General features: G+C 37.4%; 2 protein-coding genes across 4 annotated transcripts in view; both read right to left on the bottom strand.

Annotated features, from left to right (window-relative positions):
- Window positions 1-4886: 4886 nt before the first annotated feature.
- lpar6a (lysophosphatidic acid receptor 6a) lies at window positions 4887-7739 on the bottom strand. The gene has a single exon (XM_052109622.1). It carries the CDS (start codon window positions 6671-6673, stop codon window positions 5564-5566), a length of 1110 nt encoding a protein of 369 aa, XP_051965582.1. The 5' UTR covers window positions 6674-7739; the 3' UTR covers window positions 4887-5563.
- Window positions 7740-13577: 5838 nt separating this feature from the next.
- The window catches only part of rcbtb2 (regulator of chromosome condensation (RCC1) and BTB (POZ) domain containing protein 2), a 33234-nt gene continuing 18966 nt past the window's right edge, over window positions 13578-27845 (bottom strand). Inside the window, exons 7-12 of one of the 3 annotated variants that reach the window (XM_052109615.1) lie at window positions 25530-25672; window positions 23954-24144; window positions 20928-21054; window positions 19572-19711; window positions 17524-17654; window positions 13578-16695 (exon numbers count right to left, since the gene is read on the bottom strand). In XM_052109615.1, the coding sequence (XP_051965575.1) occupies window positions 16639-16695; window positions 17524-17654; window positions 19572-19711; window positions 20928-21054; window positions 23954-24144; window positions 25530-25672 (789 nt within the window). In that variant the 3' untranslated portion in view covers window positions 13578-16638. The remainder of the gene's footprint in view (window positions 16696-17523; window positions 17655-19571; window positions 19712-20927; window positions 21055-23953; window positions 24145-25529; window positions 25673-27845) is intronic. The other 2 variants (XM_052109613.1, XM_052109614.1) reach the window with 2 other exon arrangements.

The raw sequence follows: 27845 nt of genomic DNA, 5'->3' as shown, positions 1-27845 counted from the left end.
TCTCCCATTTAAAGGACAGAGGGAAATATAAACAACAGCGCTTGGGAACAGTAAGGACAGCCATGCATTTTTTCAGTTGCTTTTCTTCACAACTCTTCTTGTAATGCGGCACTCACATGTCAAAAGGTCAGGAGGTCACTCACATGTATACACACTAGCCTCTTTGTTTTGTTGCATTATCGTACTCCTCTGCTGTCTTGGGTTCTGGGTCCACAACATGCAAAGCAGAGGGTAACTTAATTTTCATTTTGGGGTTCTCTTCTATTCCCAAACTATTATTCTGAATCGAAGACAAACACTTCTATTAACTATTATAAAAACTCAACAGAACAGGATCTTAGACTAAACATTTGTTCTAGTCTTAATCTAGTTAAGAGTGTCTTCTGTTCTCTTGATGCACCCTTCCTTCATGAGCAGGAAATGAGGCAGTCAAAGGTGCAGAAAAAGTAAACAGGCGAGTGGTGAAGTTTTTGAAGTTTTGAAGTGGGTCTGGAGGTGGTGTGCTTTGTTTCGGATGCTGTTTGTGCAGGGCTGGGCTGCGGGAAAAAAAAGGAGGGCATTTCACACTTGTTTGAAGTTTGGTGACCTAATCCTGTGTTTATCAAAACCACACCAGCTCCATCCTTAACTTCAGGAGGAGGACAAGCTGCTGAGAAGTAAAAAATAAGCAAAATCATGTGAAATCAGCAAACATCCATGCAGATCTACGTACATTTGAGTGATTTTCACAAAGCCTGTCAAGAATATGCGTATTTAGGTCATATTGTGCCTAGAAAATTAAGACAATTTTTAGGACAAATACGATTTTTGTTTGCATTGTGACATCATTTTCATGATAATTAAGCTTATTTTCCCCTTAAGTCCAATTAGTGTAATGCCAGAAATATCAATCTCATTACAGTAATGCAGAATTTGTTTTATTTCAGCTACTGTATCTAGCTAAGCTTAATATAGAAGCAATTAAAAGTGAGCCTGTTAAATACTTGCAGAGAAAGCCACATCAAATTACAATAATTCAATATACTGTATATTGACAAAATAATTATGAATAGTTATATTTAAATAATTATAAAAATACTATATATATATATATATATATATATATATATATATATATATATATATATATATATATATATATATAAAAAAATTCAAATAATTGAAAACATTACATTATTGTGGCAAACGAGCAAAGCCTTGATAAGGCAAAAATTGGCTTTATAAGGCAATATATTTATTTCCATATTATTGAACGTAAGCCTATCATTGGCCTACTGTCCACAGCAATCCATTTTGCAATTAAATTCATCAATCTGAGATTTATTTATTTATTATAAGGGCATTTCTATGGATGCGTCAATGTACACATCCATCAGTCAGATGCTTTTAAAGGACTTTGGTGGTGTCCTGTCATAAACAGAGCATTTTAGGCTCTCATCATTTACTCACCCTCATGCCATCCCAGATGTGTATGAGTTTCTTCCTTTTGCAGAACACAAATTATGATTTTTAGAAGAATATTTCAGCTCTGTAGGTCCATATAATGCAAGTGAATGGGAGCTGAAATTTTGATGCTCCAAAAAGCATATATAGTCAGCATAAAAGTAATTCATACGACTCCACTGTTTAAATTCATAACTTCAGAAGTGATATGATAGGTGTGGGTGAGAAACAGATCAATGTTTAAGTTTTTTTAAATCTAACTTTTTTGCTCGAAATTCTTCTCCCTGCCCAGTAGGGGGCGATATACATGAAGAATGTGAATCACCAAAAACACAAGAAGAAGAATGTGAAAGTTAAGTGTAGATTGACTGAGCAGGGAGGAGGATTTATAGTAAAAAAAGGACATAATTATTGATCTGTTTCTCACCCACACCTATTATATCGCTTCTGAAGATGGATTAAATCACTGGAGCTTAATGGATTATTTTTATGCTGCCTTTTGTGGTTTATGGAGCTTAGAAATTTTGGCACCGTTCACTTGGAGTGTATGGACAAAAAGAGCAGAGAAATAATAATAATAATAATAAACTTAATTTGAGTTTGGCAGATGAAAGAAAGTCATACACATTTGGAATGGCATGAGGGTGAGTAAATGATGAGAGAATGTAATTTTTTTTTAAACTATTCATTTTATGTTTGAACAGTTTGAAATTTAAAAAAAACATGTCTCGAGATCCCTGCATTCAGAACTGTGCTCTGTCCAGCTGTTTGAACGCAAGACTGCATTCTCATCTTGTGCTATCATTAGTGTCAACAAGCCTGAGTTTGTTTTGTTCTTGCACAGCTGCGCATTTCCTATACAGCTGTAGTTTTGCTTACTGCCCCCTGCTGAAACCAGGTGGTACCTCAAGCGTAAATTGCTCAGAAGGTAGGAATGTTACTTAATATGGTCTGGGGACTTGATTAATTGCGGTAATTTGTTTAACACATTATTTTTTATATATAAATTATCGCACCAAAAAAAAACATTCGTTAAATCAACAGCACTAGTACCTAAAAATGTTTTAAAAGTGTTTGTGACGAGGAGGAGGTCATGGCCGGGCTGTGATGGAGCACGGCGCTGAATCAGATGTTCTGCGAGAGAGCGAGATACGGTGCGGCCGGAGACGCCGGTTCGAGAGAGGGAGAAGCACGCGGCCACGTTGCATGTGTGTCTGTGTCCTTATATTTTATGTTGTTTTAAGTTCATTTATATCAATAAAGTTTATGTTTACTGTTCAGCCGGTTTCCGCCTCCGCCTCCTCCTCCGGCCCCTGGCGGGCGAAACCCATCTCTCTCTCTCTCTCTCTCGAACCGGCGTCTCTGGCCACTCCTTTATTTTGCTCTCTCGCTGATCAGCTGATTCAGTGCTGGCCATGCACCATCACTGCTAGGCCACGTCCTCCTCCTCATCACACTGTTCATAGACATACATACATTTTCTAATCTGACATTCAGTCTGACAGTATTAATAATTATAATATCTTTATTTTTAATTTTTATATTTTCTTTGCAAATGTATTTATTTATTTGTTTGTTTGTTAATTACTAATATTTGCAGATTTTCTCTATAATTTGTAGGTTAAATTCCCCAACAAGTGTTTGATTGAGCATTGTGATTGAGTTTGGAAGCATTATCTTTTTTTTCAACAATTGACAGAAAGGGAGCATGTTTGGGAAACCTGGAAAAGTCTTAATAGACCTAAAATAGGCTTAATTTTTCTTCTGCAAAATGTTTTTTTTCTTTTCATGTGGTAGCAGGGTGAAATGTGACCTCCACAGGTTTCGTAAGATTCCCTCATATGCATACAAAACACTAGAGGATATTGAGGAAGTGAAAATAAAACAGGATCTCAGTTTGATATTTGGAAACAACTCTGATTTGGTCATGGATAATCTTGTAATCTTTCATATTTGTATCTTTGCATTTGGTTCATAATTTTGTTCTAAATGTACAATGTCTTAAAAAGTGTTATACACGGAGTGTGTATTGTGAATAAAAAAGTGCATTATAAACGGCTGTAGTTCAAAAACTTGCAGTTGTCTAATGATATCCAGGGTAGAGAATGTAGTCTTGAGAGATTAGTGATGAGTAAACCAACTCCAGGCTCAGACTTGCATTTACCCATGTGTGCCCGATGACGACATGAAAAGGCGTTTTCAAACTTGCCTGAATCACCCCATCCACACCCTTGAGTGTGAGCTATTAACCAGAAGGCACTATCTGCACCCTTATAGTCGGCTTGCACTGCAATGAAATTTACTAACTGTTAAATAGTATGCACGATTAGAATTAATGCATCCCAAATCATAGCATGTTGAATATAGGAACAAAGAGTACCTAAAAGAGAAGTAAAAATGTATTATATGTTAATAAATATATCTAGATGCAAACACTCTCATGAAAATGCTAACAGTAGCTTTGAGACAAATGGATTATCAATATAACTTGTTTTTATTGATCATTTTATGCGTGTTATGTCCTCATAATACATGACAACCTACTCAAAAGTATATAAATTCCAATCACCATTCAAGTACAATTTTAGTCAAGGATAAAACCAAATACTTTCTATTTGACAGGTTTGCATGTATTGATGCAGAGAGTTGGGCTGTAAAGTGACTAAAAGTGAAGTCAGTCACTTCTGATCAGACTTGTTTTTTTTTAGGTCGTCCTTTTCATTTTCCTATTTTTGTTGTTTTTTCACACGCTAAGCTATCTTCAGAACACTGTTGTCGGATGTGCATACTGAGATTTGTCAATCAATTGTGTCAAGAGTTGAAGAGTTTGGAGTTTGGATTTTTCTTTGTGTCTGGTATTTGTTTACAGATAAATCTACACCTTTAACAGGCACGTTTATAAGGGAGGATCTTTGTCGTGACTACATGTGTTAACATTTCTTGCCAAATCATGAGCTGTGCTGTCATGTCATAAATTACAGTTATGAAAATATTTCGCAACCTCATTTACCCCAAACCTTAACTTGGTTTTGCCTGTAGCAGATGTCATTTTCATAGAAGGAAAACACAGAACTTTGGAGAACTTCATAGTTTTGCTTAGCTTTGCTTCACAGCTCATAGTTAAAGTGGCTGAAATGTTGTTGTTATTTTCCATTTGTCAATGTCAGCCACTCAAGATGCCCCAGAAAAAGTGCATTACCTTTTGTATTGTGGCCATTAAAAGTTCACGTTTACAATGACAGATTGTTTAAACATATATTTAAATAAAGAGTTTAATAGTATGCCTGAATAACATAGATAGAAGGAAAAAACAACCAAAAAATCTTTCCTTGTGATTGCACTTTTGAAGACTGTATTGTTTCATGCAAGCATGCTCTTTGAACGGACATAACAGAGGAAGGAAGAATGATCTATTATAAATAAATAAATACCTCTAATTATGGTTTCAAAACTTTATTTTCAAGTGAAATTTGTAACAGAAAACTAAACAGTGCATTATGACAACAGTATCTATGTCAGTGCAATGTTAATATACAGTATGATATAAAGTGCCAACAAAAGTTTTCAGCTTGTTAATACTATGACACTTCAGGCAGTCAATGTGTTGTCACTGGGCATTGCAAAGATGCTTTACAGGGCATAAATCTATTTTAAATGTGGGTTTAATTAAATAGTGGTTATAATATAGTATGTTATTTCCACATTCACTTACCATTTTAGAAATGTAAGTACATTCACCTATGGTTAGAAGTTCTGGTCTACTTTAATCAAGTTCCAGTTGATCTATTTTCATGAATCTTACTCCACAGTAAGAAATCCAAATGTTTGTATATATAATTCCATTGAGAACAGGTGCGCCGTCTAGTGCTGGGCTTGATGTTTGTCTTTAAGTGGGAGCTAAATCCCTCTAAAAGGGCATAGTTTACTTATGCTCTGGGAGATACTAACAAACCCAATTAGGGCATATTCCACAAGTTTTATGCCACATTTCACTCACCATTGAGTGCCTTTTGGATAGTACTTTCCTTATATCCAGTTTATGTAATTACTTTGAGAATTGGACAAGATAGGATTTGGGCCAAGTATCCATTTGTCCGATACTACTTCCATCTCCTAGTTCTCATACATTGGACTCATTGTGGAACATCTTTTTCTTAATGGACCTCAGGCTGAACTGAAGAGTGGAGCTCGTCTCTGACTGCAAGGCCTCAGAGAACTTAGCATCAAAGGAACGGCTCATCTGGGACTTCCTCTTGATGGAGTTTTGTATGGTTTCTGAGGTAAAGTAGTAGACAATGGGGTCAAAACAGCAGTTGGACACAGCAATGCACAGTGCAATGGGATAGATCATCCGGACCACAGACTCCACTGTGCACCCCTTCAAGGTCTTTGTCCGCACCAGCGAGTAGAAGACCAGGTTGACGTTGTAGGGGATGAAACAAAAGCAGAAGATGGAGAGGTGGACGATGATCATCCGCAAGATCTTTGTCTTGTTGAGCTTCCCTCCCTGTCCGCCACTCTGTGGCCTCCGCAAAGTTTGGAGCACCATAGCGGAGCAAAACACATTTAGGAGCAGGGGTAACAGGAACCCCACCGTCTCGATGAAGATCACCACCTTGGACAGATGGCTCTTCCACTGTTTTGAGGAGAAGTTCTCAAAGCAAGATATGGTGTTGTTCTGAACATTAGTGCTGTTAAGCATGAAGCCCGTTGGAAGACTCCCGGAGAGCACCAAAACCCAAACAGCAGCACATACAATCTTGGCATTCCGTTTGGTTCGAAGCCCCCTCGAACGGAAGGGGTATACGATGGCGAGGAAGCGGTCCACGCTGATGCACGTGAGGAACAGGATGCTCCCGTACATGTTAGTGTAAAAGAGTGAGACAGAGAGCTGGCAGAGCAGGCTACCAAATGGCCAGTTCTGCTGTATGAAGTAAAAAACCCTTAAGGGGAGTGTGAGTACAAACAACAAGTCCGATACCACTAGGTTCATCATATACGTTGTGGTCTCATTCCGCAGTTTCAGCGAACAAGTAAAAATGTACATGGCTGCAACATTGGTGATAAGACCAACCATGAAGACAATGCTGAACACTATACTGTAGAGTGGATACTTGAAGATGTCATTCTTTGGGCAATGCGTGATGTTGCTCAACTGCAGAGAAGAATTATTGTCCCCGGTGCCCCATTTCTGGGCTAAGCTGTCCATCAGAGACGTAGTGTTGTACATCTCGCTGAGAAACAAAGGGACGCTATGGGGTGGCAGTCAGGCAAAGGCTACACAATAAGAGGATTTCCCTCAATTCAAGATTCAACAGGGGCAGACAAAGCATGGGCAACAGACGGGATAGCTTCAAACCACAAGACACTCTTGCCTTCAAGGGAACATATATCTCTTTAATGCGCTTCTTCTGTTGGCAGTTCAAAACTGCAAGCGATCAAACGCTTCTCTGTGGCATTCCTCAACAAAGCGTGCTAGATTCTGTGGTGGGGTTAGCTCATGTTGAAGGCATTTCTCTCCAGAGACTGGAGCCAGACCCCAAGCACTTCTCCTCCTCCCCCTTCCTCTTGCCCTTTTCCCCGGCCACCCCACAGGATTCTTGCCCCAAGGTTAGAAGTTCTACTAACTCCAGAATTTCAAGTCACAATGTCCTTCCCTCTGGTTTGACTTGAGTAATACCATATGGACACATCCACAAACAGCTGAAGATTGTTAGAATCCTGTTAGAATCCTGTTGGCATCCACTTGCATTTTATCCCACTGAAGAAAAACAAACTTATTTTCCAACTTACTTATCAAAGCATTTACAAAAAGTTGTTGTTTCCTGGATTGACTTGAAGTATCCTTACAATTAGTCCTGTCTTTGATCTCAGTTCCACAGATGGTCCAGTAATTGCAGAGCACATGTAGTTCACATGAAGCTCATTGGGGTTACGTTGAGGACCAGTCTCAGTCCTGCTCCCTGAGTGTGTGACAGTATAAATGAGCGAGTCAAGCCTGCTGCTTTGACTGAGGGTCTATTTCCTGGCCCACCCCCTTTCTCACCACTCTGTCTTGGTATCTCTGTCAGCGACAGCCTCAGGGGCATTCTGTACTCTGTGCATTGAAGAGGCGAGTGGGAGGCAACCATGCTGTGGAGGGTTTTACAGCTGAAGTGTTATCATGACTAGTGTATTGACTTACCACAGCCCCTCCTACCTCCTGGATAGGTCCCGCCACCATCTTTGAGAGAAAGACCAGACAGCCAGAACTTATTTTTTGCACTGAGCCAGGTCCAAGTTGTCCTATTTATCATCTCTTTTGACTGATGTAATTTTTTTATTGTTTCCTTTTATAGTACGCCAGAGGAATGTTTTATTGCTAAGAGGTTGCACTTTTTTCTTACAAGTGTACATTTGTCCCAGCTGTCTACTGATAAGTGTATAGAGCTACTGAATGAAATGAATGTGCATAATATAACCCAGGACTTGTAATAATTTGATGAGAAAGTTCATATTTAAATCATTTAATTCTAATTGCAGACTTTGGTGTCTTGTCAAATCTGAGCAGTTTGAGAATTTTTTGAGATCTACGTCTTTATTTGCCATCTTTCTAATCTCATTGTTGTCTATTAAGGAGATCTAACTTGTAACCTTTATTTCCTACAGGAATAGATAGCAATAAAGAAACTGCAGATGGTGGGCCTTTCCAAAATATTTGTACACTGAAAGCAGACTAGAGGAAGTGTAATCAGCTACCTCAGCAAAACTTTTTTCAAAAGTTTCTGTACCTCACAAGTACTGGCGAATAAAAGAAATTCTGATTTCTGTTTAGATCCCTCAAAGCACTCTGGATTAAATTCCACACCCCTGTGACACATTGCACTTGACATAATATCTATTATGAAATATTGGGAGGAAATGTTCTTTGATAAGATAATTAACATGTCATGAGCTTGTTTATGCCACAAGATAAAAAATGTGAGAAAGTGACCTTACAAAAATCCTGAGTTCTGGCAAACTAGACACAAATTTACCACTCATTATTTTCACATGCAACTAAGCTTCTGATTCACCGGAAGTTTTCAGCTCTTCACCGGTAGCGGTGAACCTGCAGCAAACCTTTGATAACAATGGAAAATTAGCACAGCCTTAACAAGAATATAGTGTATAGTATAGTGATCTTTGAAACAATATCAAGTAGAGGAGCTTTGTGTTACTTTTAAGTGGTGTTCGCCAAGGCAGACATCAAAAGTACTATTGCTCAAATTTGATATGAACAAACCCTTAACCCTAAAGCCTAGTGTATACTTTATTTTTTCCGAGTGCCATTTTGTCCCATGCACTGTTGAGCGCTTAGCCTTGCAAAGTATAGTCGTTTGACTGCAAGCCCATAAAGACATACTCGAAGCATGCACACTACAACTGCTTTGTAATACTCTTTTAGCACAGTCAACAGTAGCTGCACATGATGACGATGCACAAAGATGAAAATTTTCAGGGTTTTACAAAAACTGGGCTGTTTGCGGTACAGTCTCATTTTTACATAAATTACTTTTTTTCCCCCCATGGCACATAAGATTTTTATATTGTACCATACTGTATACTTACTATTCCATACTTTGTTGCACTATACTTTTGTACCAGTCTTTTAGATGCTTTGTCTATGACAGGATGCTCCATAGATCTGGGTAAAAAAAGTTACTTTACAAATTACTTTTGGCGTGTAGCCTGTTGTATAGCTTGCTACTTTCTCTAGCTTTCAGCTTAGCTTAACTAATTTTTCTGTCAAGTAGTTGCTAGCTTCGCTAGCTCCATTTTTAATAGCTTGCCCAGCAATGTAAGTAGCCAAGGCTGGACTGTTAATCGGATTTGCCATCGGAAGAGGCGGTGGGTTGGCCGCAAAACGGACCGAATGTGCCGCGATAAGCTAAAATGAGAACGGACCACAAAACGGCGCTGCGATATGCAGAAAAGGACAGCAAACACCCCCCACCTCTCACCAACTTCTGGTTCAGCCGATTTCTCTTCCCAGTCCAGCCCTGTAAGTAGCAATGTTATAAGTGAAATATCGTACAGTTTACTGGAATCTATTGCTAAATAAACCCCATCGGGATGATAAAGATCACTCTGTCTGGGTTTATTTTGCGATAATGCCCATCTGACTGTACATGTATTTCATGTAACCATCTAAACAAAAAATGTGAGGGATGTGAGTGGTGACAATACTCAAACCTTCAGAACTAACATGAAAACATAAATAAGTTTTGTTTTCAAGTCTGTGGCGACACCGTGAAACATGTAAGAGGTTTTATGACCATTGTTCTGTATTCCCCATGGACTCCTTTTAAACAAACACCATCAAGGTCAGGGAGACATTTTTTGCTGAAAAACAGACTGTGGTATTGTCTGCTGCACGCAAGACATTCTACAAAACCATTCCACTGTACACTTAAAAACAAGAGCCTTGTATGAGCACTGCCACTAGATGAAACACATGCCTCAGGAACGCAAAGCATCCTATTTCAATAGCAGGAAACTGTGAAACTGCGAGACATGGTCAACTTGGGAGCAACCAAGATATTGAAGATATTCTTCTTTCTGTTTATTAATACCTCTCGTTGGTATTGTATGCAATAGGCTACTGCTCTGTACTTTCCAAGACAAACTGCATAGTGATTTTTGGGTACTGAACAGTGTCCCTAAAAGATATTTGGACACTTAGGTCTCACTTAAAAATGGAGGAATGTCATTGCGGTAGATGATGAGATTTAAAGAAAGATAGCACAATACCAGAGGTTGCATTGCATAAAATACTTTGATGGACGATTCATAGTTAATTTAATAATTTTTTCCACATTTGTCCATCAAACTGTATCTTTCCCTGCAACGCTGGGAATAACATTTTCTGAGCGGAAACTCTGAGCTGAAATCTACACCCACAATGAGTGCTGTATTCGAACACTATGTTAGACAAATTGCATATATGATGCACGTTGTAGACCACAATTTGTGGGAAAATCAACTATATATGCTTTTCCTGCTTCCTCTGGTCAGAATATTTTATCAGTAAACAGCTCAATGTTAATAACCTGGTTTGTTGATAGCTGACTTGGCTGAAATGCATTAAATATTTAGTCTTACATCCTATGGTCGGCACATAATGGAGAGGGAAATCAATATCATAGATCTATGATAGCTGACTGATAGCTGAGTGGCTATAATTACATTGTGCAAGTGGGCATATTAAAGATGGCTACTTCTCTTTATTCAGTACAAAGTCTGCCTGCAGGATGCAGACACATAACCGATGGTTTGCTTTGTGCAAATATGAAACGTTGAGAGTATGCCAAAGGTTAACAGATACCGTTTCACTTTGTTGTGAATCAAACAGAAGGGTGTAATATTTGCATAACCGCTAAGTTGTACTTATAAAGCCCTTAAAGAAACAGTACACTCACAAATGAAATTCTTTCAAAAACCCCCTTTGAATCCATGCAATAGCTTTGTGAAAGGAACATGCAAGTTTCTGTATGTTAAGCTAAAACCTTTTAAGGATGTAAGATTTTTATCTATACATTGCAAGTCAATGGGGCCCATCATATAGACAAAAACATCATATATCCTTTCAAAAAAATCTTAATTTGTGTTTACGCAGAAGAAAGAAAGTCATACGAGTCTGAGACAGCGTGAGGGTGAGTAAATGATGAGAGAATGATCATTTTCTGGGTGAACTATCCCTTTAAATTTCAGCCTTTTCCTCACACAAAGCTATCGTATGGCTTCAGAAGACTTGGAATATAGTGCAAAAGTCATATGGAGCACTTGTGTGATGTTTTTATAGTGCTTTCATGCCCTTTTCGGTCCTGTTCCACAGAAGAGAGAAAGTCATAAGGGTTTGGAACAGCACAAATGCGAGTTTATGATTTTTGGGTGTTCTATTCCTTTAAGTAACCTATAGAGTGTTAAATGACCGAATACTTTACCCATGGCAGTCTGAAGTTGAGTTTCAAAGAATATGGGTTTACAAGACAAAGCCTGAAATGTCTATCAACAGGTCTTTCCAAATAAATGACTCACCAGAATTATTGCAAAAACACTTCCCAGTGCTCACGGCAATGTCTTAAATGCCTTTAATACATTTCTGGTTTTTGATGTTGTGGTTCACAATTTCAAAAGAGGAAATTTTCGTTGTCATATTTAGAGAATGTGTGGCAATAAACTGAAAGATTCAGTGTCATCAAGAGTTGCATCATAGTGCTTGTGTAATCTATCTATCTATCTATCTATCTATCTATCTATCTATCTATCTATCTATCTATCTATCCAATATGTATTCAGAGAGCTTAATGTCTTCTACTACTGTATAAAATCTATTAATATGATTTCTGGTATTCAGCGCATCAATCAAAAGGCAGAACTTTACTAGAGGACTGTAAGACCAAGAAAAGGCTCATACCAAGCATGTCAGATCACGGTCGCTTCCAACTCATGGCTTGCTATTGCACATTCAGGGTCTCTTTCTATCTTGTCCGGACAGGGCTATTCGCAATAAATGACTTGCAGTGTGTTTCACTGTTGGATTTCACAATGAAACTAAATAATACGGAAGGATAACTTAAGGTAAAATGAAACCAGGTAATGAAACTAGAACTGATTCAATTTTGGTGTAGTTAAAGGTGAAGTGTAATTTGTTTTCTATCCCTGTTTAATATGCAGAGACAGCTATCAGTGAGCCCTTGGTAGGTTGATTTCCCAGAACATTGTAAAGTGGCACTATCAAAACATTGATCTCACACAGCAACACTGGCATTTTCTATTATCATAATTCTAATATATATTGGTTTAATTGTAAATATGTCCTAAGTGTTTGAGCCACATTATATCTACATGTCACTTCTCTATTTGTGGTCACCTCTCACTAAGTGAAATGATAACCTTTAATTATTTCAGTTATAACAGTCAGCTAATGTAAGCTGATCTATAGTTTAATTAGTTTACGATGCCTGAATGTCAGAAAACGAAAGTGAAGAACAATAGTAAAATATTGAGTTTCAATAGCTGAAAAGTAAAAACAAGTTTGCAGACAGTCTTGGAGATGTTGAGGCATGTATGTTTCTTAGGAAGGTCTCGCAAACAGGAACTTGACAGTTTAGTTTCTACTAATTTCATTGTCTCAGTCGGGAGGAACAGGCAAGTTCTGCTGAATACTGAGTCACTGTTTTTTCAACAGGCTGCAGGAAACACTGGATTGCATTGTGTGTTGTGCCCATTCCTGTGTTTGCATACGAAATACTGCCATCTAGCGACGTTTTATACATATAACACCTAAAGATGTGTATATATATATATATATATATATATATATATATATATATATATATATATATATATATATATATATATATATATATATATATATATATAAATACATTATTTTGATGAACTGGTAATTGGTAGATAAATAAAAATTATCTAATTAATGTATTATCTATAATTATTTTTCCAATTCGTTTAAATAAATATTCTCAATTATTATTTATCTTTGTTATGAATAATTTGTATTGATAAAAATATTAACAAAAATAATGTTTATATATATAGATTTTTTAAACTTATTTTAAGGTAAATGTTCTTATGGCAGTATGAAACTCATAACTTAACATTAAATTAATTATTAATTTTGATTAACTGTTAATTCATTGATTTGTGAAATATTAATTCACTATTAATTAATTTATTATTTATTTGTAATTATTTTATTCATCAACTCATTTGAATATTTTATTGATAAAATATTAACAAAAATAATAAATTTGTTGTCACTATTTTTAATGTTGAGTGTTCTTGGCAGCACACAACTCATTTTATTTCATTTTAAAATGTTTAATCAAAAATTTCATTTGGTAATTTGGAAATAAGTACTACTACTTTATATTTTTATTTGTAACACTTTAATCTTTAAAATATTTAGTTACAAAATTTCTCATAGGTTTTACTGGTTTCTATTAACTTTAAGTGTAACACCACAGACAAAAGAGCAAGTCCGTCAATGGTAAAATAATGTCTTTTTAAAGTCTTACATTTATTTATTTATTTATTTAGCGTGACCTTGTAAAATTAGAAAGGAAAAAATGTAGTTAATGTTCATGGTAAATAATGGAAATATATAATTGAGGAGGTATTTGAGAGAAAATGTCTAGTTGCAAAACCCACCACAATTGTAGACATATCCTTATTACAAGTCAATTTCAAATTTAAACCTGTTTACAATCACTTTCATTGAAAGTATGCAGGGGGCTGAGGTATGAGCACAGGGCTAAGGGTATTTATGTAATGTTGGTCTTCAGAAATGTGCGTTACAATACTCATCAGAGATTGTGCAGAGATAGTAGTGACTTCCTCTTAAACAGCTTAAAATAGACCCACATAAATACAAAGAAGGAAAAAAAGTTATGTATGTGATGTAGTGTGTGGGTCATGTGTATGCAACAGCAACCCTGTTGTCCAAAACAAATTTCTCTGTGAAGACAAGATTTTGCATCCCAAATTTGTTAGTCCCAAAGTAATCGCTCAAGATAAAATTTACACCAGAGACACACACAGAACAAGGGCAATATGCGTATAAATGTATTATAAAGTTTAACATTTTAGAGGACAGTCATGTAATACAACTAGGACATTTCATTTTCAAAGTGCTTTATGACATTTTGTTTATAAGGAAAAACTAGGCTATCTTAGAACTGAGACTTCTAAGTTTTATATAACTATTCCCAATGCCATATCGGGCAGGGTTAGCAGTCCTGGCCTAATTTATGGGGATAAAAATGAAGGGAATCATGTAGAAATATCTGTAACAGAACAGAGACCCCTTAACTGTGTGTAAACGAATGAGAACAGACTTTATAAATGATCATCAAAACCACAAAGACTTTCATGCATTCATTCAAGTAAATCATCTCTCTCAATACATGTTGTGCTTGTTAAACTTAGTGAAAACATTAAATTAATTTTTTTTTGCTTTGTGCGCCATTTCAAGGTTAGGTTGGTTGGCTGATGCAGTCATGAATAAGAAAAAAATCAAAAATGATTCCTGTAGGTAAAATAAACCTTTTAGGGTAAATCTCATGCAAATATGTCATATTTCAACCCAAATTCAAACTGAAAAAATTAAGACATATTTTGCATCAAAATTAAGTCTGTTTTTGTGACCAAAAAGATGTTTTTGAATTATGACATTTTCATGACAATTAAGCAAAGTAGCTTCAAAGTTTTTTGACTGTGCTGCCTAATGTGGATTATAAAGGGTGTAGTTATAATATATGTACATATATACAGCATATATATATGTGTGTGTGTGTGTGTGTGTGTGTGTGATGTATAGTTACTGTGTTTTGCCTTTGCAGGGCAGCATTAATATTTTACAATTTAATATGGCTTTTTTTCTCATTACAGTAATGCAAATTTCATTTTATTCACATTACGGTAATGAGTGAGATTTTTTTCAATATGCTATTGAGAATGAGTTTTCCTGCATTATGGTAATGAAGGCAATTTTTACAAATCATGGTGAGGAGAGAATGTGTTTGTTTTCCATTACAGTAATGAAAATGTTATTGTATTTTTACATTACGGTAATGAGTGAGATTTTTATCAGAATGAGATTTTCTGCAATACAGTAATGATAATTTTTTTTTCATATGGTAATAAGAATGAGATTTTGTTTTACATCACGGTGAAGAGAATTACACTTTTTTCACATTACATTAATAAAAATATTTTTTTTTGCAATACGGTAAGGACTATGGTTTTTTGCACCGTAGTTAAGATAATTTCTTTTTTTAATTATGAAAATGAGAATGATTACTTGCAGTATGATAACGAGAATGTTTTCTCATATTACGGCAATGAGAATTTTTTTTTTTTTTTTTTTTGGCAATATGGTAATGGGAATTGTGGTGGTGTATGCTTAATTGACATGAGAATAATGTCACAATGCAAAAAAAAAAAAAAAGTGTTCAAAAATTAAGCTTAATTTTCTTTATGCAAAATGTAATTATGTTTTATCTTGATTTTGGGCTAAAATATATCTTCCTGGACATATTTTTGATAGGCTTTGTAAAAATTCACCCCTTCTCTGTCAACGTATAGAAAACGAATAAGAGAATATGGGCACATGAATGTCACCACCAGACCGCACCATTTCCCAACTTCAATGGCACTGCAGACACTCATGTTAGTTCTTGTTCAAATATTACAGACAGAAGCACTTATATTGACCTTTCTGACATTCAAAATAATACTGTTACACAAAAGAGTATGATAATGTCAAATGTAATATTATCGTCAGTAAAAAAGTAAATAACATGGATTTGTAAATTAAATTAAATTGGCGCCATTATGTACAGTTAAAAATCATGCTATACTGCTCTAATATGTTGTATTACTGCTCAAATGTTCTTCTAATGCCAGAAAAAAATAGAAATTAATAAATGATATCCTAAAACATCCTATGAAACCTCAGAAGACTACAAGCTTCACAAATGAGGATGAATGGACAACCTGTTTGTCTGGCTGAATGTAACTTTCCAATCCATCATACTCAAAAGACAAGAAATATAAAGTGTATGAATGTCAACTAAACCCCCCAAAAAATTAATAATTCTGTACTTTAACATGACTCTTTCTCCATCGGCTATCTCCTACATAAGATGGTTCTTCCCTTTTGCTTAAGCAGAGATGAATCTCTTGAACATACAGCACCTCTGCGGTGAAGTTTAATATTTATCTTTAGCTCTTTCATAAAAATTTTCAGGTCCCTTTGTATCTGGAGTGATTTCCTGCACTCATCTTGAATTCTTCCATTTAAAGAGGGCTTCACATGGGGGCATGTCATTTAAAGGCACCGGGACCCAGGACAACCAGTGGCTTCCCATAATCTTCACACTTGAACCACAGGAATTTGTCTTATCTCTCTCCAAAACCGAGGTATCTGAGGTAACATGCCTGGATATAGCAGAGCCAGTATAGAAAAACTCTCAAGCCTGGACCTCAGTGCTGTCTCTCTCTCTCTCTCTCTCTCTCTCTCTCTCTCTCTCTCTCTCTCTCTGTTAGTTTTTGAAGGCCCCATAAAGGCTGGCTTTACTGATGAAGTTCTTCAGCAGGTCATGGTCCATGTCGGCGAAGGCCTGCGTCTGTGTGACGGCCGTCAGGTGGTTAACGCAAAACTTGAAACAGAACTCTTCCAGATCCTGCACATGAAGAGTGGGTGGACTGATTCAATGAGAAAGAGAACCAACACTAAAGACCTAAAGAATGATAAATTAATGCATTTATGTTGAGTGTTTACGGCTTGGTTCCAAAATGAGTGAGCTGCCTACCTATAAAGCATTTACAGGCATCATAGGTGTGCTTTTCCCAGAAAGTATTGAGATAAGCTCAGTGAGAAAGATTCATCCATAATGGGTGGAGTCAATCAAACACTCATTATATATAATTACTAAAAAGTATCAATTAAAAATAGTTCCATCTAATTAAAATTCCAACTATTTCACCAAACATTTGAGAGCACTACATTTATTTTCACTTATTAGAATATCGCGATGTTAGCACAGCTACATTTGCAAACACTCAGATGGAAACAATTGTTAACATTAATCAAGTCTATTGTGCACTTTACGAGAGCTATTTTACCAAATATTTGTGTTGTTTGTGTTTAGAGCAGCCCTTATGGAACATAAGGGACAACAGCTAAATAATCCCATTGTCATAAGGCAAAAAATATTATTGCCATTAATTAACCTCACCAATGTATGCCGACTGTAGGGGTTTCCACAAGACTTGCATCAGTGTCTCTGAATACATTGAGCTCTATGGAGTGAAGCATCAGCGTTGCACTTCCGTACTGCTCAAAGTTCAATCAGCACTTTATGCTAGCATTGAGCAGTATGTTGACACTCTGATGTGAATCATGTGGAAGCCCCATTTCCTTGAAGGGTAACTGCCTATACAGACAGTAGGCATCTCACTAGGATTGGGAACAGAGCCGATGTTTAACTGTGTATTTGTTCCAATGAGGAGTGAATGAGTTTGTGCACTCACCCGTGCTTCATACTTCACAGCAGCTGAGAGCAGTGTTATAGCGTTCTCCTCTGTGATGCCTCTTTTAATGGTCTCTTGACACAGTCTTTTCAGACGGCTCTCACGGTAGTATGTGGCCAAATCCAGCAGACCTTTAAAACAGAAAATTTAAATATAATAACAATACAAAATCATAATAATAAAATCACAGAATCAAAAACATTCACTGGCCAACATCAAAGATTTTGGCAAACAGGTGCCACCCTAGAATTGATTTCTATAACTTGAATCAAAGTACTGCTCTCTTATCTACTTGATTGGGGAAAGACCGAAAACTCCAAAATGGTTGGTCAAGATTATGATCAAATAAAATGTGTCAAATCAGCAGCTAAATCTGACAACAATATCATAAATTGTGCTTTTTTTTTTTGCTTAGATCCCGCTTAAAAACACTATTTTTCAGGTTGCTCCAGCTAATGCACATGCACTCTCTTGAGCTGACTGATAGTGATGTCTGTATCTAAAAGGTGATTGGCTCTTTTACCTGTAAAGCAGACTTCCTTTTTCTACATCCGCCACATTCGGCGTGCCAATTTCTCCCATTCATTTTCAGACTTTGACGAACTTAAGATAGATTATTTATTCATGCACTAATAATTTGTTGTAACCAGCCTATTGGGCATGCTTATTGTTTTAAGAGGGAAAGTTCACTTAAATATGAAAATTCTCTCATTTATTCACCCTCATGCCATCCCAGATGTGTTTGACTTTCTTTCTTCTGCAAAACACAAATTAAGAGTTTTAGAAAGATATTTCAGCTCTGTTGGTCCATACAATGTAAGTGAATGGATGCCAAAATTCTGACGCTCTAAAAAGCGAATAAAGATAGCATAAAAGTCATCTGTATGACTCCAGTGTTTTAAATTAAGTGATATGATAGGTGTGGGTGAGAAACAGATAAATATTTTAATATTACCTGGCCAGTAGGGGGTGATGTGCATGAAGTATGTGAATAACCAAAAACAGAAGAATATGAAAGTGAAAGTTAGTGGAGATTGACTGAGCAGGGAGGAGAGTTTATAGTAAAAAAAGGACTTAAATATCAACCTGTTTCTCACGCCAATATATCACTTCTGAAGGTATTGATTTAACCACTGGAATCATATGGATTACTTTTATGCTGATTTATGTGATTTTTGGAGCTTCAAAATTTTGGCACCCATTCACTTGCATTGTATGGACCAAAAGAGCAGAGGAATTCTTCTAAAAATCCTCATTTGAGTTCAGCAGAAGAAAGATAGTCATACACATTTGGAATAGCATAAGGGTGAATAAAAGAAGAGAAAATTATTATACAATTTTGGGTGAACTGAAGTGGTGGTGGTGTAGTGGACTGTTAATCAGAAGGTCGCTGGTTCGATCCCCACAACCACCGCCAGTGTGTCCTTGAGCAAGGCACTTAAATCCAGATTGCTCCAGGGGAATTGTCCCTGTAATAAGTGCACTGTAAGTCGCTTTGGATAAAAGCATCTGCCAAATGCATAAATGTAAATGTAAATATGAACTTTATAAGAAAACACAGAAACAGGGGGCCGGGTAGCTCAGAGAGTATTGAATTCGAATCCAGGGTGTGCTGAGTGACTACAGCAAGGTCTCCTAAGCAAACAAATTGGCCCAGTTGCTAGGGAGGGTAGTCGCATGGGGTAACCTCCTTGTGGCCGCAATTAGTGGTTCTCGCTCTCAATAGGGAGCGTGGGAAGTGGTGTGTAGATCGCGGAGAGTAGCATGAGCCTCCACTTGCTAGGAGTCTCTGCAGTGTCATGCACAACGAGCTACGTGATAAGATGCGTGGATTGACTGTCTAAGAGAGGAGGCAACGGAGACTTATCTTCCGCCACCCAGATTGAGGTGAGTAACCGCGCCACCATGAGGACCTACTAAGTAGTGGGAATTGGGCATTCCAAATTGGGGAGAAAATGGGATAAAGAAAAAAAATGTTTTTGCTCTTAGCACAAACATAACAACACCAGAGTCTTTGTCTAGCAGTCACTATAAGCAGGAAGGTTCACCAATAGCATCCTCAGGTGGGAGGTTGATGGTATCTGTATACAGGTACTCCAGAAAAGCACGATACACCAGATAAGAGAACTGATGAATCTCAATGGTCTCTTCATCAGTCTCATTCAGCAATGCTCGGAAATGCTCGCACCTACAACACAAAGCAGAAACCCACTCGTGAAAAAAGGCTTGAAATGCAGTACACTTTTTTTTCTAAGTGTTTATTAATTTAAATTTTTTATAGTAATTTACATGACTAAAGACATTTTATTCAGTACTTTTTGAATCACTTGTCTATAAAAATGTTTATGTTGTGATAAATCGAATTGTGTATATTTAATATGGCTACAAACCAAAAAAAATAAAAAATACCACAATGTACACTTTTACTTACTTTGCCCAACCTTACATGTACAAAAAACATTGTGTGACTTAAATAACACAGGTGACCCCTGTGTTAGCTTTCGTACCATCTCAAAAGAGAGAGATAACCTGTGCCAGACCCAGAAACAGCTTTTCCCGTCAAACTGTTGAGCTTTATAGCTTGCATTTTTCATGTTATTTTGGAATGTTTCAAAGTGCATTTTGGGTGCTTCAATGCAAGCAAGGAAATATGACTTTGGGTACCTTTAACATGGTAAGATTCACATATTTGTTAACAGTTGACAAGTAAACTAGAAATATCGAAGAATTGTAAATACTGTTATTTATTTTACGTATATATAATATTTTACATAATATTACTTAAGTGCAGAATTTTAAATATTTCAAATGTTTAAATATTTATTTCCAGGTTTAAATCAGACATTTACTCCAGCCTTTTAAACTCCAATGTACGGAATATCATGTACACACTTCTTTAGTTTGCAATGTCTGTCTATAAATTGTCTAATTTGCACTATATGTATTCTATTTACAACTTCCACCTCAGTGTCCTGTCTGTACATATACCAGTGACCTCAAAGTCAGTTTGTTCCAATGAACAGCTGGAATGAAAAATAAACATGAACTTCAAACTATGAACATGACTGTACAGATACGAAAGAATCATATAAATCATTCTTATGTAACAATGTGTCTACACGCAGTCAGCAATGTGTCTATAGACGTTCATGTTTCTGGGTTTAGTGCATCATGGGAATGATACCGGAGGGTGAAACGCAAAGCTTCTGTTGACTGTTCACAAACTATTTTGAGGTGATGTTTATGCACCTGAGTGGAAAAAAAAAACTATATGATGAAGCCTGCTCGGGTTAATAAGCCTGATGCCAACACAAGATGATATAAACATCACAAATTGTTGACGTTTCACAATTTTTAAATATTTTGCTCGTAACTTGCTAATTGACAGCTTGTTGTAAAGTTACCTGATTTTAAGAAGTGCTTTATGTACATGGATACACTTCCCATCAACCAGGAACTTGAGGTCAGAGATTTCTGGGCTGTCGAACTCTCGTTTTAGTGACTGGGCAACAGTCAGATAGTCATCTCCATCTAAAGTGTACATATGAAAAAGGAAACAGTTCATGAGAGTCTCTACATATGTTTAAAACAGCTCCCGTTTAAACATAATAAGCTCAAAAGTCATGTACCGAAAGGTACATTTCCATACATAACCTCCATAATGAAATTGACCTTAATGATATTACACAAACTATAAGCGATGGTATATATGCTTTTGTACAAGCCACAAGTCTGTGTCAGTTTGATCACCAAATTCCCAGCAAAGTACTACACTGCCCACAATCCTGAAGAGAGATCCACCAATCAGAGAAGTAGCTCTGTAGCTATGGGCAACAGAAGCTCAGATATCCTACCTAATGTTGCGTTCACGTCATGTCAGAATTACTGTAATTACGAGATTCGTAGATTCTACTTTGAGCTATTCACGTCCTCAGACCTATTTCTATGGCAACACTTATGCCAAAATGGCTTTGTTGTTGATAACATCAAAATGTTTTTCTCTTTATTAATTAATCAATTTCCCTATAAATGTTCTTGCAAATTTAAGAACCACCACATAAAACAAAATGCTCCAGGCATCAAAGGCATAATAAAATGGCATATCAAATAGAAATTTTGTTTACTACCTTTTTCAGTTGAGGCCGCTGCCATATTGATTCTTCTTACATGCTGTCAAGTCGGAACTTTCATTAAATTCTGAGTTTACTTAATTGAACTCAACTTGTAATTATGAGTTCCACTATGTGACAAATGCTTTTTACAAGTCGGAATCTTGTAATTATGGTAATTCCAACATGACGTGAATGCACCATAAGATCTACTTTATTGTTTCACATAAGAATGACAGTACTACACATTTGTCATGAGGGTGACAGAATTTTCAACTATTTCCACAGTACATAGATTGTACATTCAAAGTCAGAAATGTACATGCACCTTAGCCAAATACATTTTAACTCAGTTTTTCACAATTCCTGATATTTAATCGTAGAAAACATTCCCTGTCTTAGCTCAGTTAGGATCATTCATTTATTTTAAGAATGTGAAATGTCAGAATAATAGTAGAGAGAATAATTTTTTTCTGCTTTTATTTCTTTCATCACATACCCAGTGCACAGTTAGACATTTCCATACACTTTGTTAGTATTTGGAAGTATTGCCTTTAAATTGTTTAACTTGGGTCAAATGTTTTGGGTAGTCTTCTCACAATTAGTTGCTGGAATTTTGACCCATTCCTCCAGACAGAACTGGTGTAATAGAGTCAGGTTTGCAGACCTCCTTGCTCGCACATGCTTTTTCAGTTTTGCCCACAAATTTTCAATTTTGCCACAACTTTGGAGGTATGCTTGAGATCATTGTTCATTTGGAAGACCCGTTTGCGAACATGCTTTAACTTCCTGGCTGAGTCTTGAGACGTTGCTTCAATATGTCCACATAATTTTCCTTCCTCATGATGCCATCTATTTTGTGAAGTGCACCAGTCCCTCCTGCAGCAAAGCACCCCCACAACATGATGCTGTCACCCCCATGCTTCATGATTGGATTGGTGTTCTTCAACTTGCAAACCTCACCATTTTTTCTCAGGACATTTCACCAAGATATTTGTCCACATGTGCACTCGCAAACTGTAGTCTGTTTTTTTTAATAATGGTTTCGGAGCAGTGGCTTCTTCCTTGCTCAGCAGCTTTTTAGGTTATGTCGATATAGGACTAATTTTACTGTAGATATAGGTACTTGTCTACCTGTTTCCTCCAGCATCTTAACAAGGTCCTTTGCTGTTGTTCTGGGATTGATTTGCACTTTTTGCACAAAACTACGTTCATTTCTAGGAGACAGAATGTGTCACCTTCCTGAGCAGTATGATGGCTGCATTGTCCCATGGTGTTTATGCTTGTGTACTATAGTTTGTACAGATGACCATGGTATCTTCAGGCATTTGGAAATTGCTCCCAAGGATGAACCAGACTTTTGGAGGTCCACAATTTGTTCTGGAGGTCTTTGCTGATTTATATAAATGTTCCCGTAATGTCAAGCAAAGAGGCACTGAGTTTGAAGATAGGCCTTAACATACTTCCACAGGTAAACCTACAATTAGCCAATTACATTACATTTATGCATTTGGCAGACGTTTTTATCCAAAGCGACTTACAGTGCACTTATTACAGGGACAATCCCCCCGGAGCAACCTGGAGTTAAGTGCCTTGCTCAAGGGCCCAACAGCGGCATCTTGGTGGTGCTGGGGCTTGAACCCCCAACCTTCTGGTCAGTAACCCTAAGCATCAACCACTGAGCCACCACTGCCCCAATTAGCCTATCAAAAGCTAATTGGCTAATTGCCTAAAGGCTCGACATCATTTTCTGGAATTTTCCAAGCAGCTTAAAGGCACAGTTAACTTAGTGAATGTAAACTTCTGACCCACTGGAATTGTGATATAGTCAATCAAAAGTGAAACAATTGTTGGAAAAATTACTTGTGTCATGCACAAAGTAGATGTCCTAAAATACTTGCCAAAACTATAGTTTGCTAATATGAAATCTGTGGAGTGGTTAAAAAAACAAGTTTTAATGACTTCAACCTAAGTGTATGTAAACTTCTGACTTCAAATGTACATTTGCCCTTTACATATAATTTTCAAATACTATTTTTGCTTCAAATCAAATGTTGTGATTTATCTTTGAGCTGGTTGGTTTGGTTCAAGGCCTTGAACTCATTATTGAAGAATTGTTTTAAATGCCAACATAGAAAGTGAATGTGAAAAATACTACAGGAAACAACGTCAGTAAAAAAGTGGGAAGTCAGCACAGAACAGTTCTACACTGAAACACAGAAACAAATATTCAGTCAATACACCATGATGTTCCAATGAGAAACCTCCAACGCTTTTACAATTGTTATAATGCAGTAGTGATTCTGACATGACACTCTCACCCACAGACAGCAGATGCCAGGTGACCGCAGGTGTGGCGAAACAGGCGAAGACATCATCGGTGCTTGTGAAGTGTGTGAGGTGAGGGTACGCCACAGCCTGACCCCGACACTGACCCCACATCAGCACCTGGCCACTCTGCGTTTTTGCTGCTGATGTGTGGCTTGTGTGACATGCGCCGACCTCAACCATTCTGTGGGAGAGAAATGTGCAGTAGATGTTTAACTTAGGGTGTACTCACACTAGGCAATCTGTACCATGCCCGAGCACGTTTGACCCCCAAAGTCCAGTTTGTTTGACTGGTGTGATCGCTACACATCGTGCCCAGTATCCTGAACTGTGCCTTGGCCAGCATGAAAAGGTGGGCTCGGGCACAGTTTAGTTGGCTCAGGCACAGTACGCATCTAGTGTGTCTAGTGTCTACTCGAAACATGATGTCAATGATGCGACCGGGCAAAGGGATCACTTTGGTCTACGGCAGAGGTGCAGTGTTTACTGGAAATTTGGGCAGTCGAGAGTATACAGGAGCAACTGGATACAACACAGAAGAACACAGAGATATTTGGTCAAATTCCTGACTATCTTCGTTCTCGTAGATACCAAAGAACCATTGAGCAATGATGTGACAAGCTGAAAAAACTGCAGGTTCATTATCTGAAGGTATGGGATACACTCCATAAATCTGGTAGCTCCTTGGACGAAAAAGATAAATTCCAGTGGTACAATGCTGTCGACAATTAGGGATGTGAGAGTGCCGTGTGTCGCCATGCCCCAAACGACTCAAAATAAGCCACAAAGTAAGTAACGTTACAACGATGGACTCTGTGCAAGAGAACATTTCTTCCGGTTTTCATCGTAACGAAGTAAGCGTTCTCAGGCATAGAACATTAAGTGCAATGTGAGTGCAGGCCAGCGGGGGAGTGGGGACAATTATTCTTGGGCATGGTAAAAGGCAACCGGGTATAATATGATTACGCCCTAAGAAAGCTTTTTGATTCGCCACATCAACAAAAAGACCAAATGTTTGTTAAACACAGTAAACACATGCAACAGCCTTTATTGTCTTTTATCCTAAAGAGATAAAAGACATTTCTGTTTGGTAAACACTGAAGTGACAATCACAGAACATCTTAAAATCACATACAGTAACTCATTTTTTCAAAAGCAGACACTTTTATCCAAAGTAATAAAGTAGCATAAACTGCAACAGACTAAATATTTAGTGTTTTACCATGAGTTCAAATATAACATCAAACAGACATTGTTACACAGTTTACACAATTATTCTTCTGATCTCAAATGTCCATTAACCTCTGTTTCCCACAATTCTATGTCCTGACTCTGAGGGGGCATTATTAGGAGTTACTAGCTACATAAACTGCGCACAACTTAAATGTATGTTACTTGACCTACTTTCTCACCAAATTGATTGGAAATGGTTCATGAAAAGCAGTGCATCTAGACTGTCACCCAGATGTATTCAAAAGCATTGAGATGAGATGACTAATTATTTCCACTGGATCAACTGTCTCTGGTCTACTCACAGATGAAGGCAGCAGTGTCAATTCAAGCTCTTACCTCTCTTTGTCCATGTTGATGAGGGTTGGCACAGCCTGGTTGCTCTTGTTGCCTGTGCCCAGCTGCCCGTAGGAGTTCGCACCCCAAGAGTAAACAAAGCCCTCGTCTGTAAGTGCCAGTGTGTGTGCATAGCCACATGCCACCTGTGGAGACAAGGCCGTTCACGGTAATCTGGGTGTAATACTGTGAACGTCTTTATACAGTATATCTAACTTTATTACATAAACCCACTCAAAATCTATAAACAGAACTTGGAAAAATAATCCTATTAATTTGGTTACATGTTTAAGTGCTTTCTTTTAAAAATACAATCTGAGCCAGATTTAATATAATTCAAATGTTTTTAATTATTAAAAAACTTTTGGTTTTCAAATTCAGTTTAGTTTTTGTTAGTTTTAATAGTGCATTAATAGTATATATATAGTTATATAAAAGATTTATAGTTTTAGTATACTGTAGATTTCACTTTTCTCCATTAAAACATACCACAATTGTTCCATCTGCCAATGAGGACACATGTAAAAGACAAAAAAAACAACAACCACAGATGTGTGTTGGAAACCACAGATGTGGCAATTGCAATCATTGTTACAATTGTTACACTGAATATGGTGTCGTAATTGAAGTCCTGCTTTAAGTCCAAACTATACTTCATCTGACGCGAACACTGAGCGTCCGCATACAGGACTCATGACGTAAATCATCAAATTGTCATCAGCAGAGTGCTCAAGCACTAAACGCATGTAGCCCGATTTTTCTAACTGCGCGTCATTGAACGCACAGAATGCGCATACGCCTGGAATTTTTTCTCTATTTAGTGCGTTCTCGAGGGGGCAACGCTCATAGTTCATGCATTAGAAGATCTAATTGCCTGTAAACAACTGAGTCGAATGTGGACGACAATGTCTTAAAGAGACATCGCTTGTCAATTTTCAAAGAGAATGTGCATCTGCATTTAGCTGAGCCCATCTTGATTTGATTTTAAGAAGCACAATTTGTGATACGATAGTTGTCAGATTTTAATGCTAATTTGAAATACAGGTGAAACTCGAAAAATTAGAATATCGTGCAAAAGTTCATTAATTTCAGTTATTCAACTTAAAAAGTGAAACTAATATATTATATAGACTCATTACAAGCAAAGTAAGATATTTCAAGCCTTTATTTGATATAATTTTGATGATTATGGCTTACAGCTTATGAAAACCCCAAATTCAGAATCTCAGAAAATTAGAATATTGTGAAAAGGTTCAGTATTGTAGGCTCAAAGTGTCACACTCTAATCAGCTAAACACCTGCAAAGGGTTCCTGAGCCTTTAAATGGTCTCTCAGTCTGGTTCAGTTGAATTCACAATCATGGGGAAGACTGCTGACCTGACAGTTGTGCAGAAAACCATCATTGACACCCTCCACAAGGAGGGAAAGCCTCAAAAGGTAAGTGCAAAAGAAGTTGGATGTTCTCAAAGTGCTGTATCAAAGCACATTAATAGAAAGTTAAGTGGAATGGAAAAGTGTGGAAGAAAAAGGTGCACAAGCAGCAGGGATGACCGTAGCCTGGAGAGGATTGTCAGGAAAAGGCCATTCAAATGTGTGGGGAGCTTCACAAGGAGTGGACTGAGGCTGGAGTTACTGCATCAAGAGCCACCACACACAGACGGGTCCTGGACATGGGCTTCAAATGTCAAACGTCTTACCTGGGCTAAAGAAAAAAAGAACTGGTCTGTTGCTCAGTGGTCCAAAGTCCTCTTTTCTGATGAGAGCAAATTTTGCATCTCATTTGGAAACCAAGGTCCCAGAGTCTGGAGGAAGAATGGAGAGGCACACAATCCAAGATGCTTGAAGTCCAGTGTGAAGTTTCCACAGTCTGTGTTGGTTTGGGGAGCCATGTCATCGGCTGGTGTTGGTCCACTGTGCTTTATTAAGTCCAGAGTCAACGCAGCCGTCTACCGGGACATTTTAGAGCACTTCATGCTTCCTTCAGCAGACAAGCTTTATGGAGATGCTGACTTCATTTTCCAGCAGGACTTGGCACCTGCCCACACTGCCAAAAGTACCAAAACCTGGTTCAATGACCATGGTATTACTGTGCTTGATTGGCCAGCAAACTCGCCTGACCTGAACCCCATACAGAATCTATGGGGCATTGCCAAGAGAAAGATGAGAGACATGAGACCAAACAATGCAGAAGAGCTGAAGGCCGCTATTGAAGCATCTTGGTCTTCCATAACACCTCAGCAGTGCCACAGGCTGATAGCATCCATGCCACGCCGCATTGAGGCAGTAATTAATGCAAAAGGGGCCCAAACCAAGTACTGA

The sequence above is a fragment of the Xyrauchen texanus genome, chromosome 38 (genome assembly GCF_025860055.1).
Source record: "Xyrauchen texanus isolate HMW12.3.18 chromosome 38, RBS_HiC_50CHRs, whole genome shotgun sequence".
In the NCBI taxonomy this organism is placed as follows: Eukaryota; Metazoa; Chordata; class Actinopteri; order Cypriniformes; family Catostomidae; genus Xyrauchen; species Xyrauchen texanus.
Note: the sequence above shows the minus strand (reverse complement) of the source record. Positions and strands in the feature narration are given on the sequence as shown.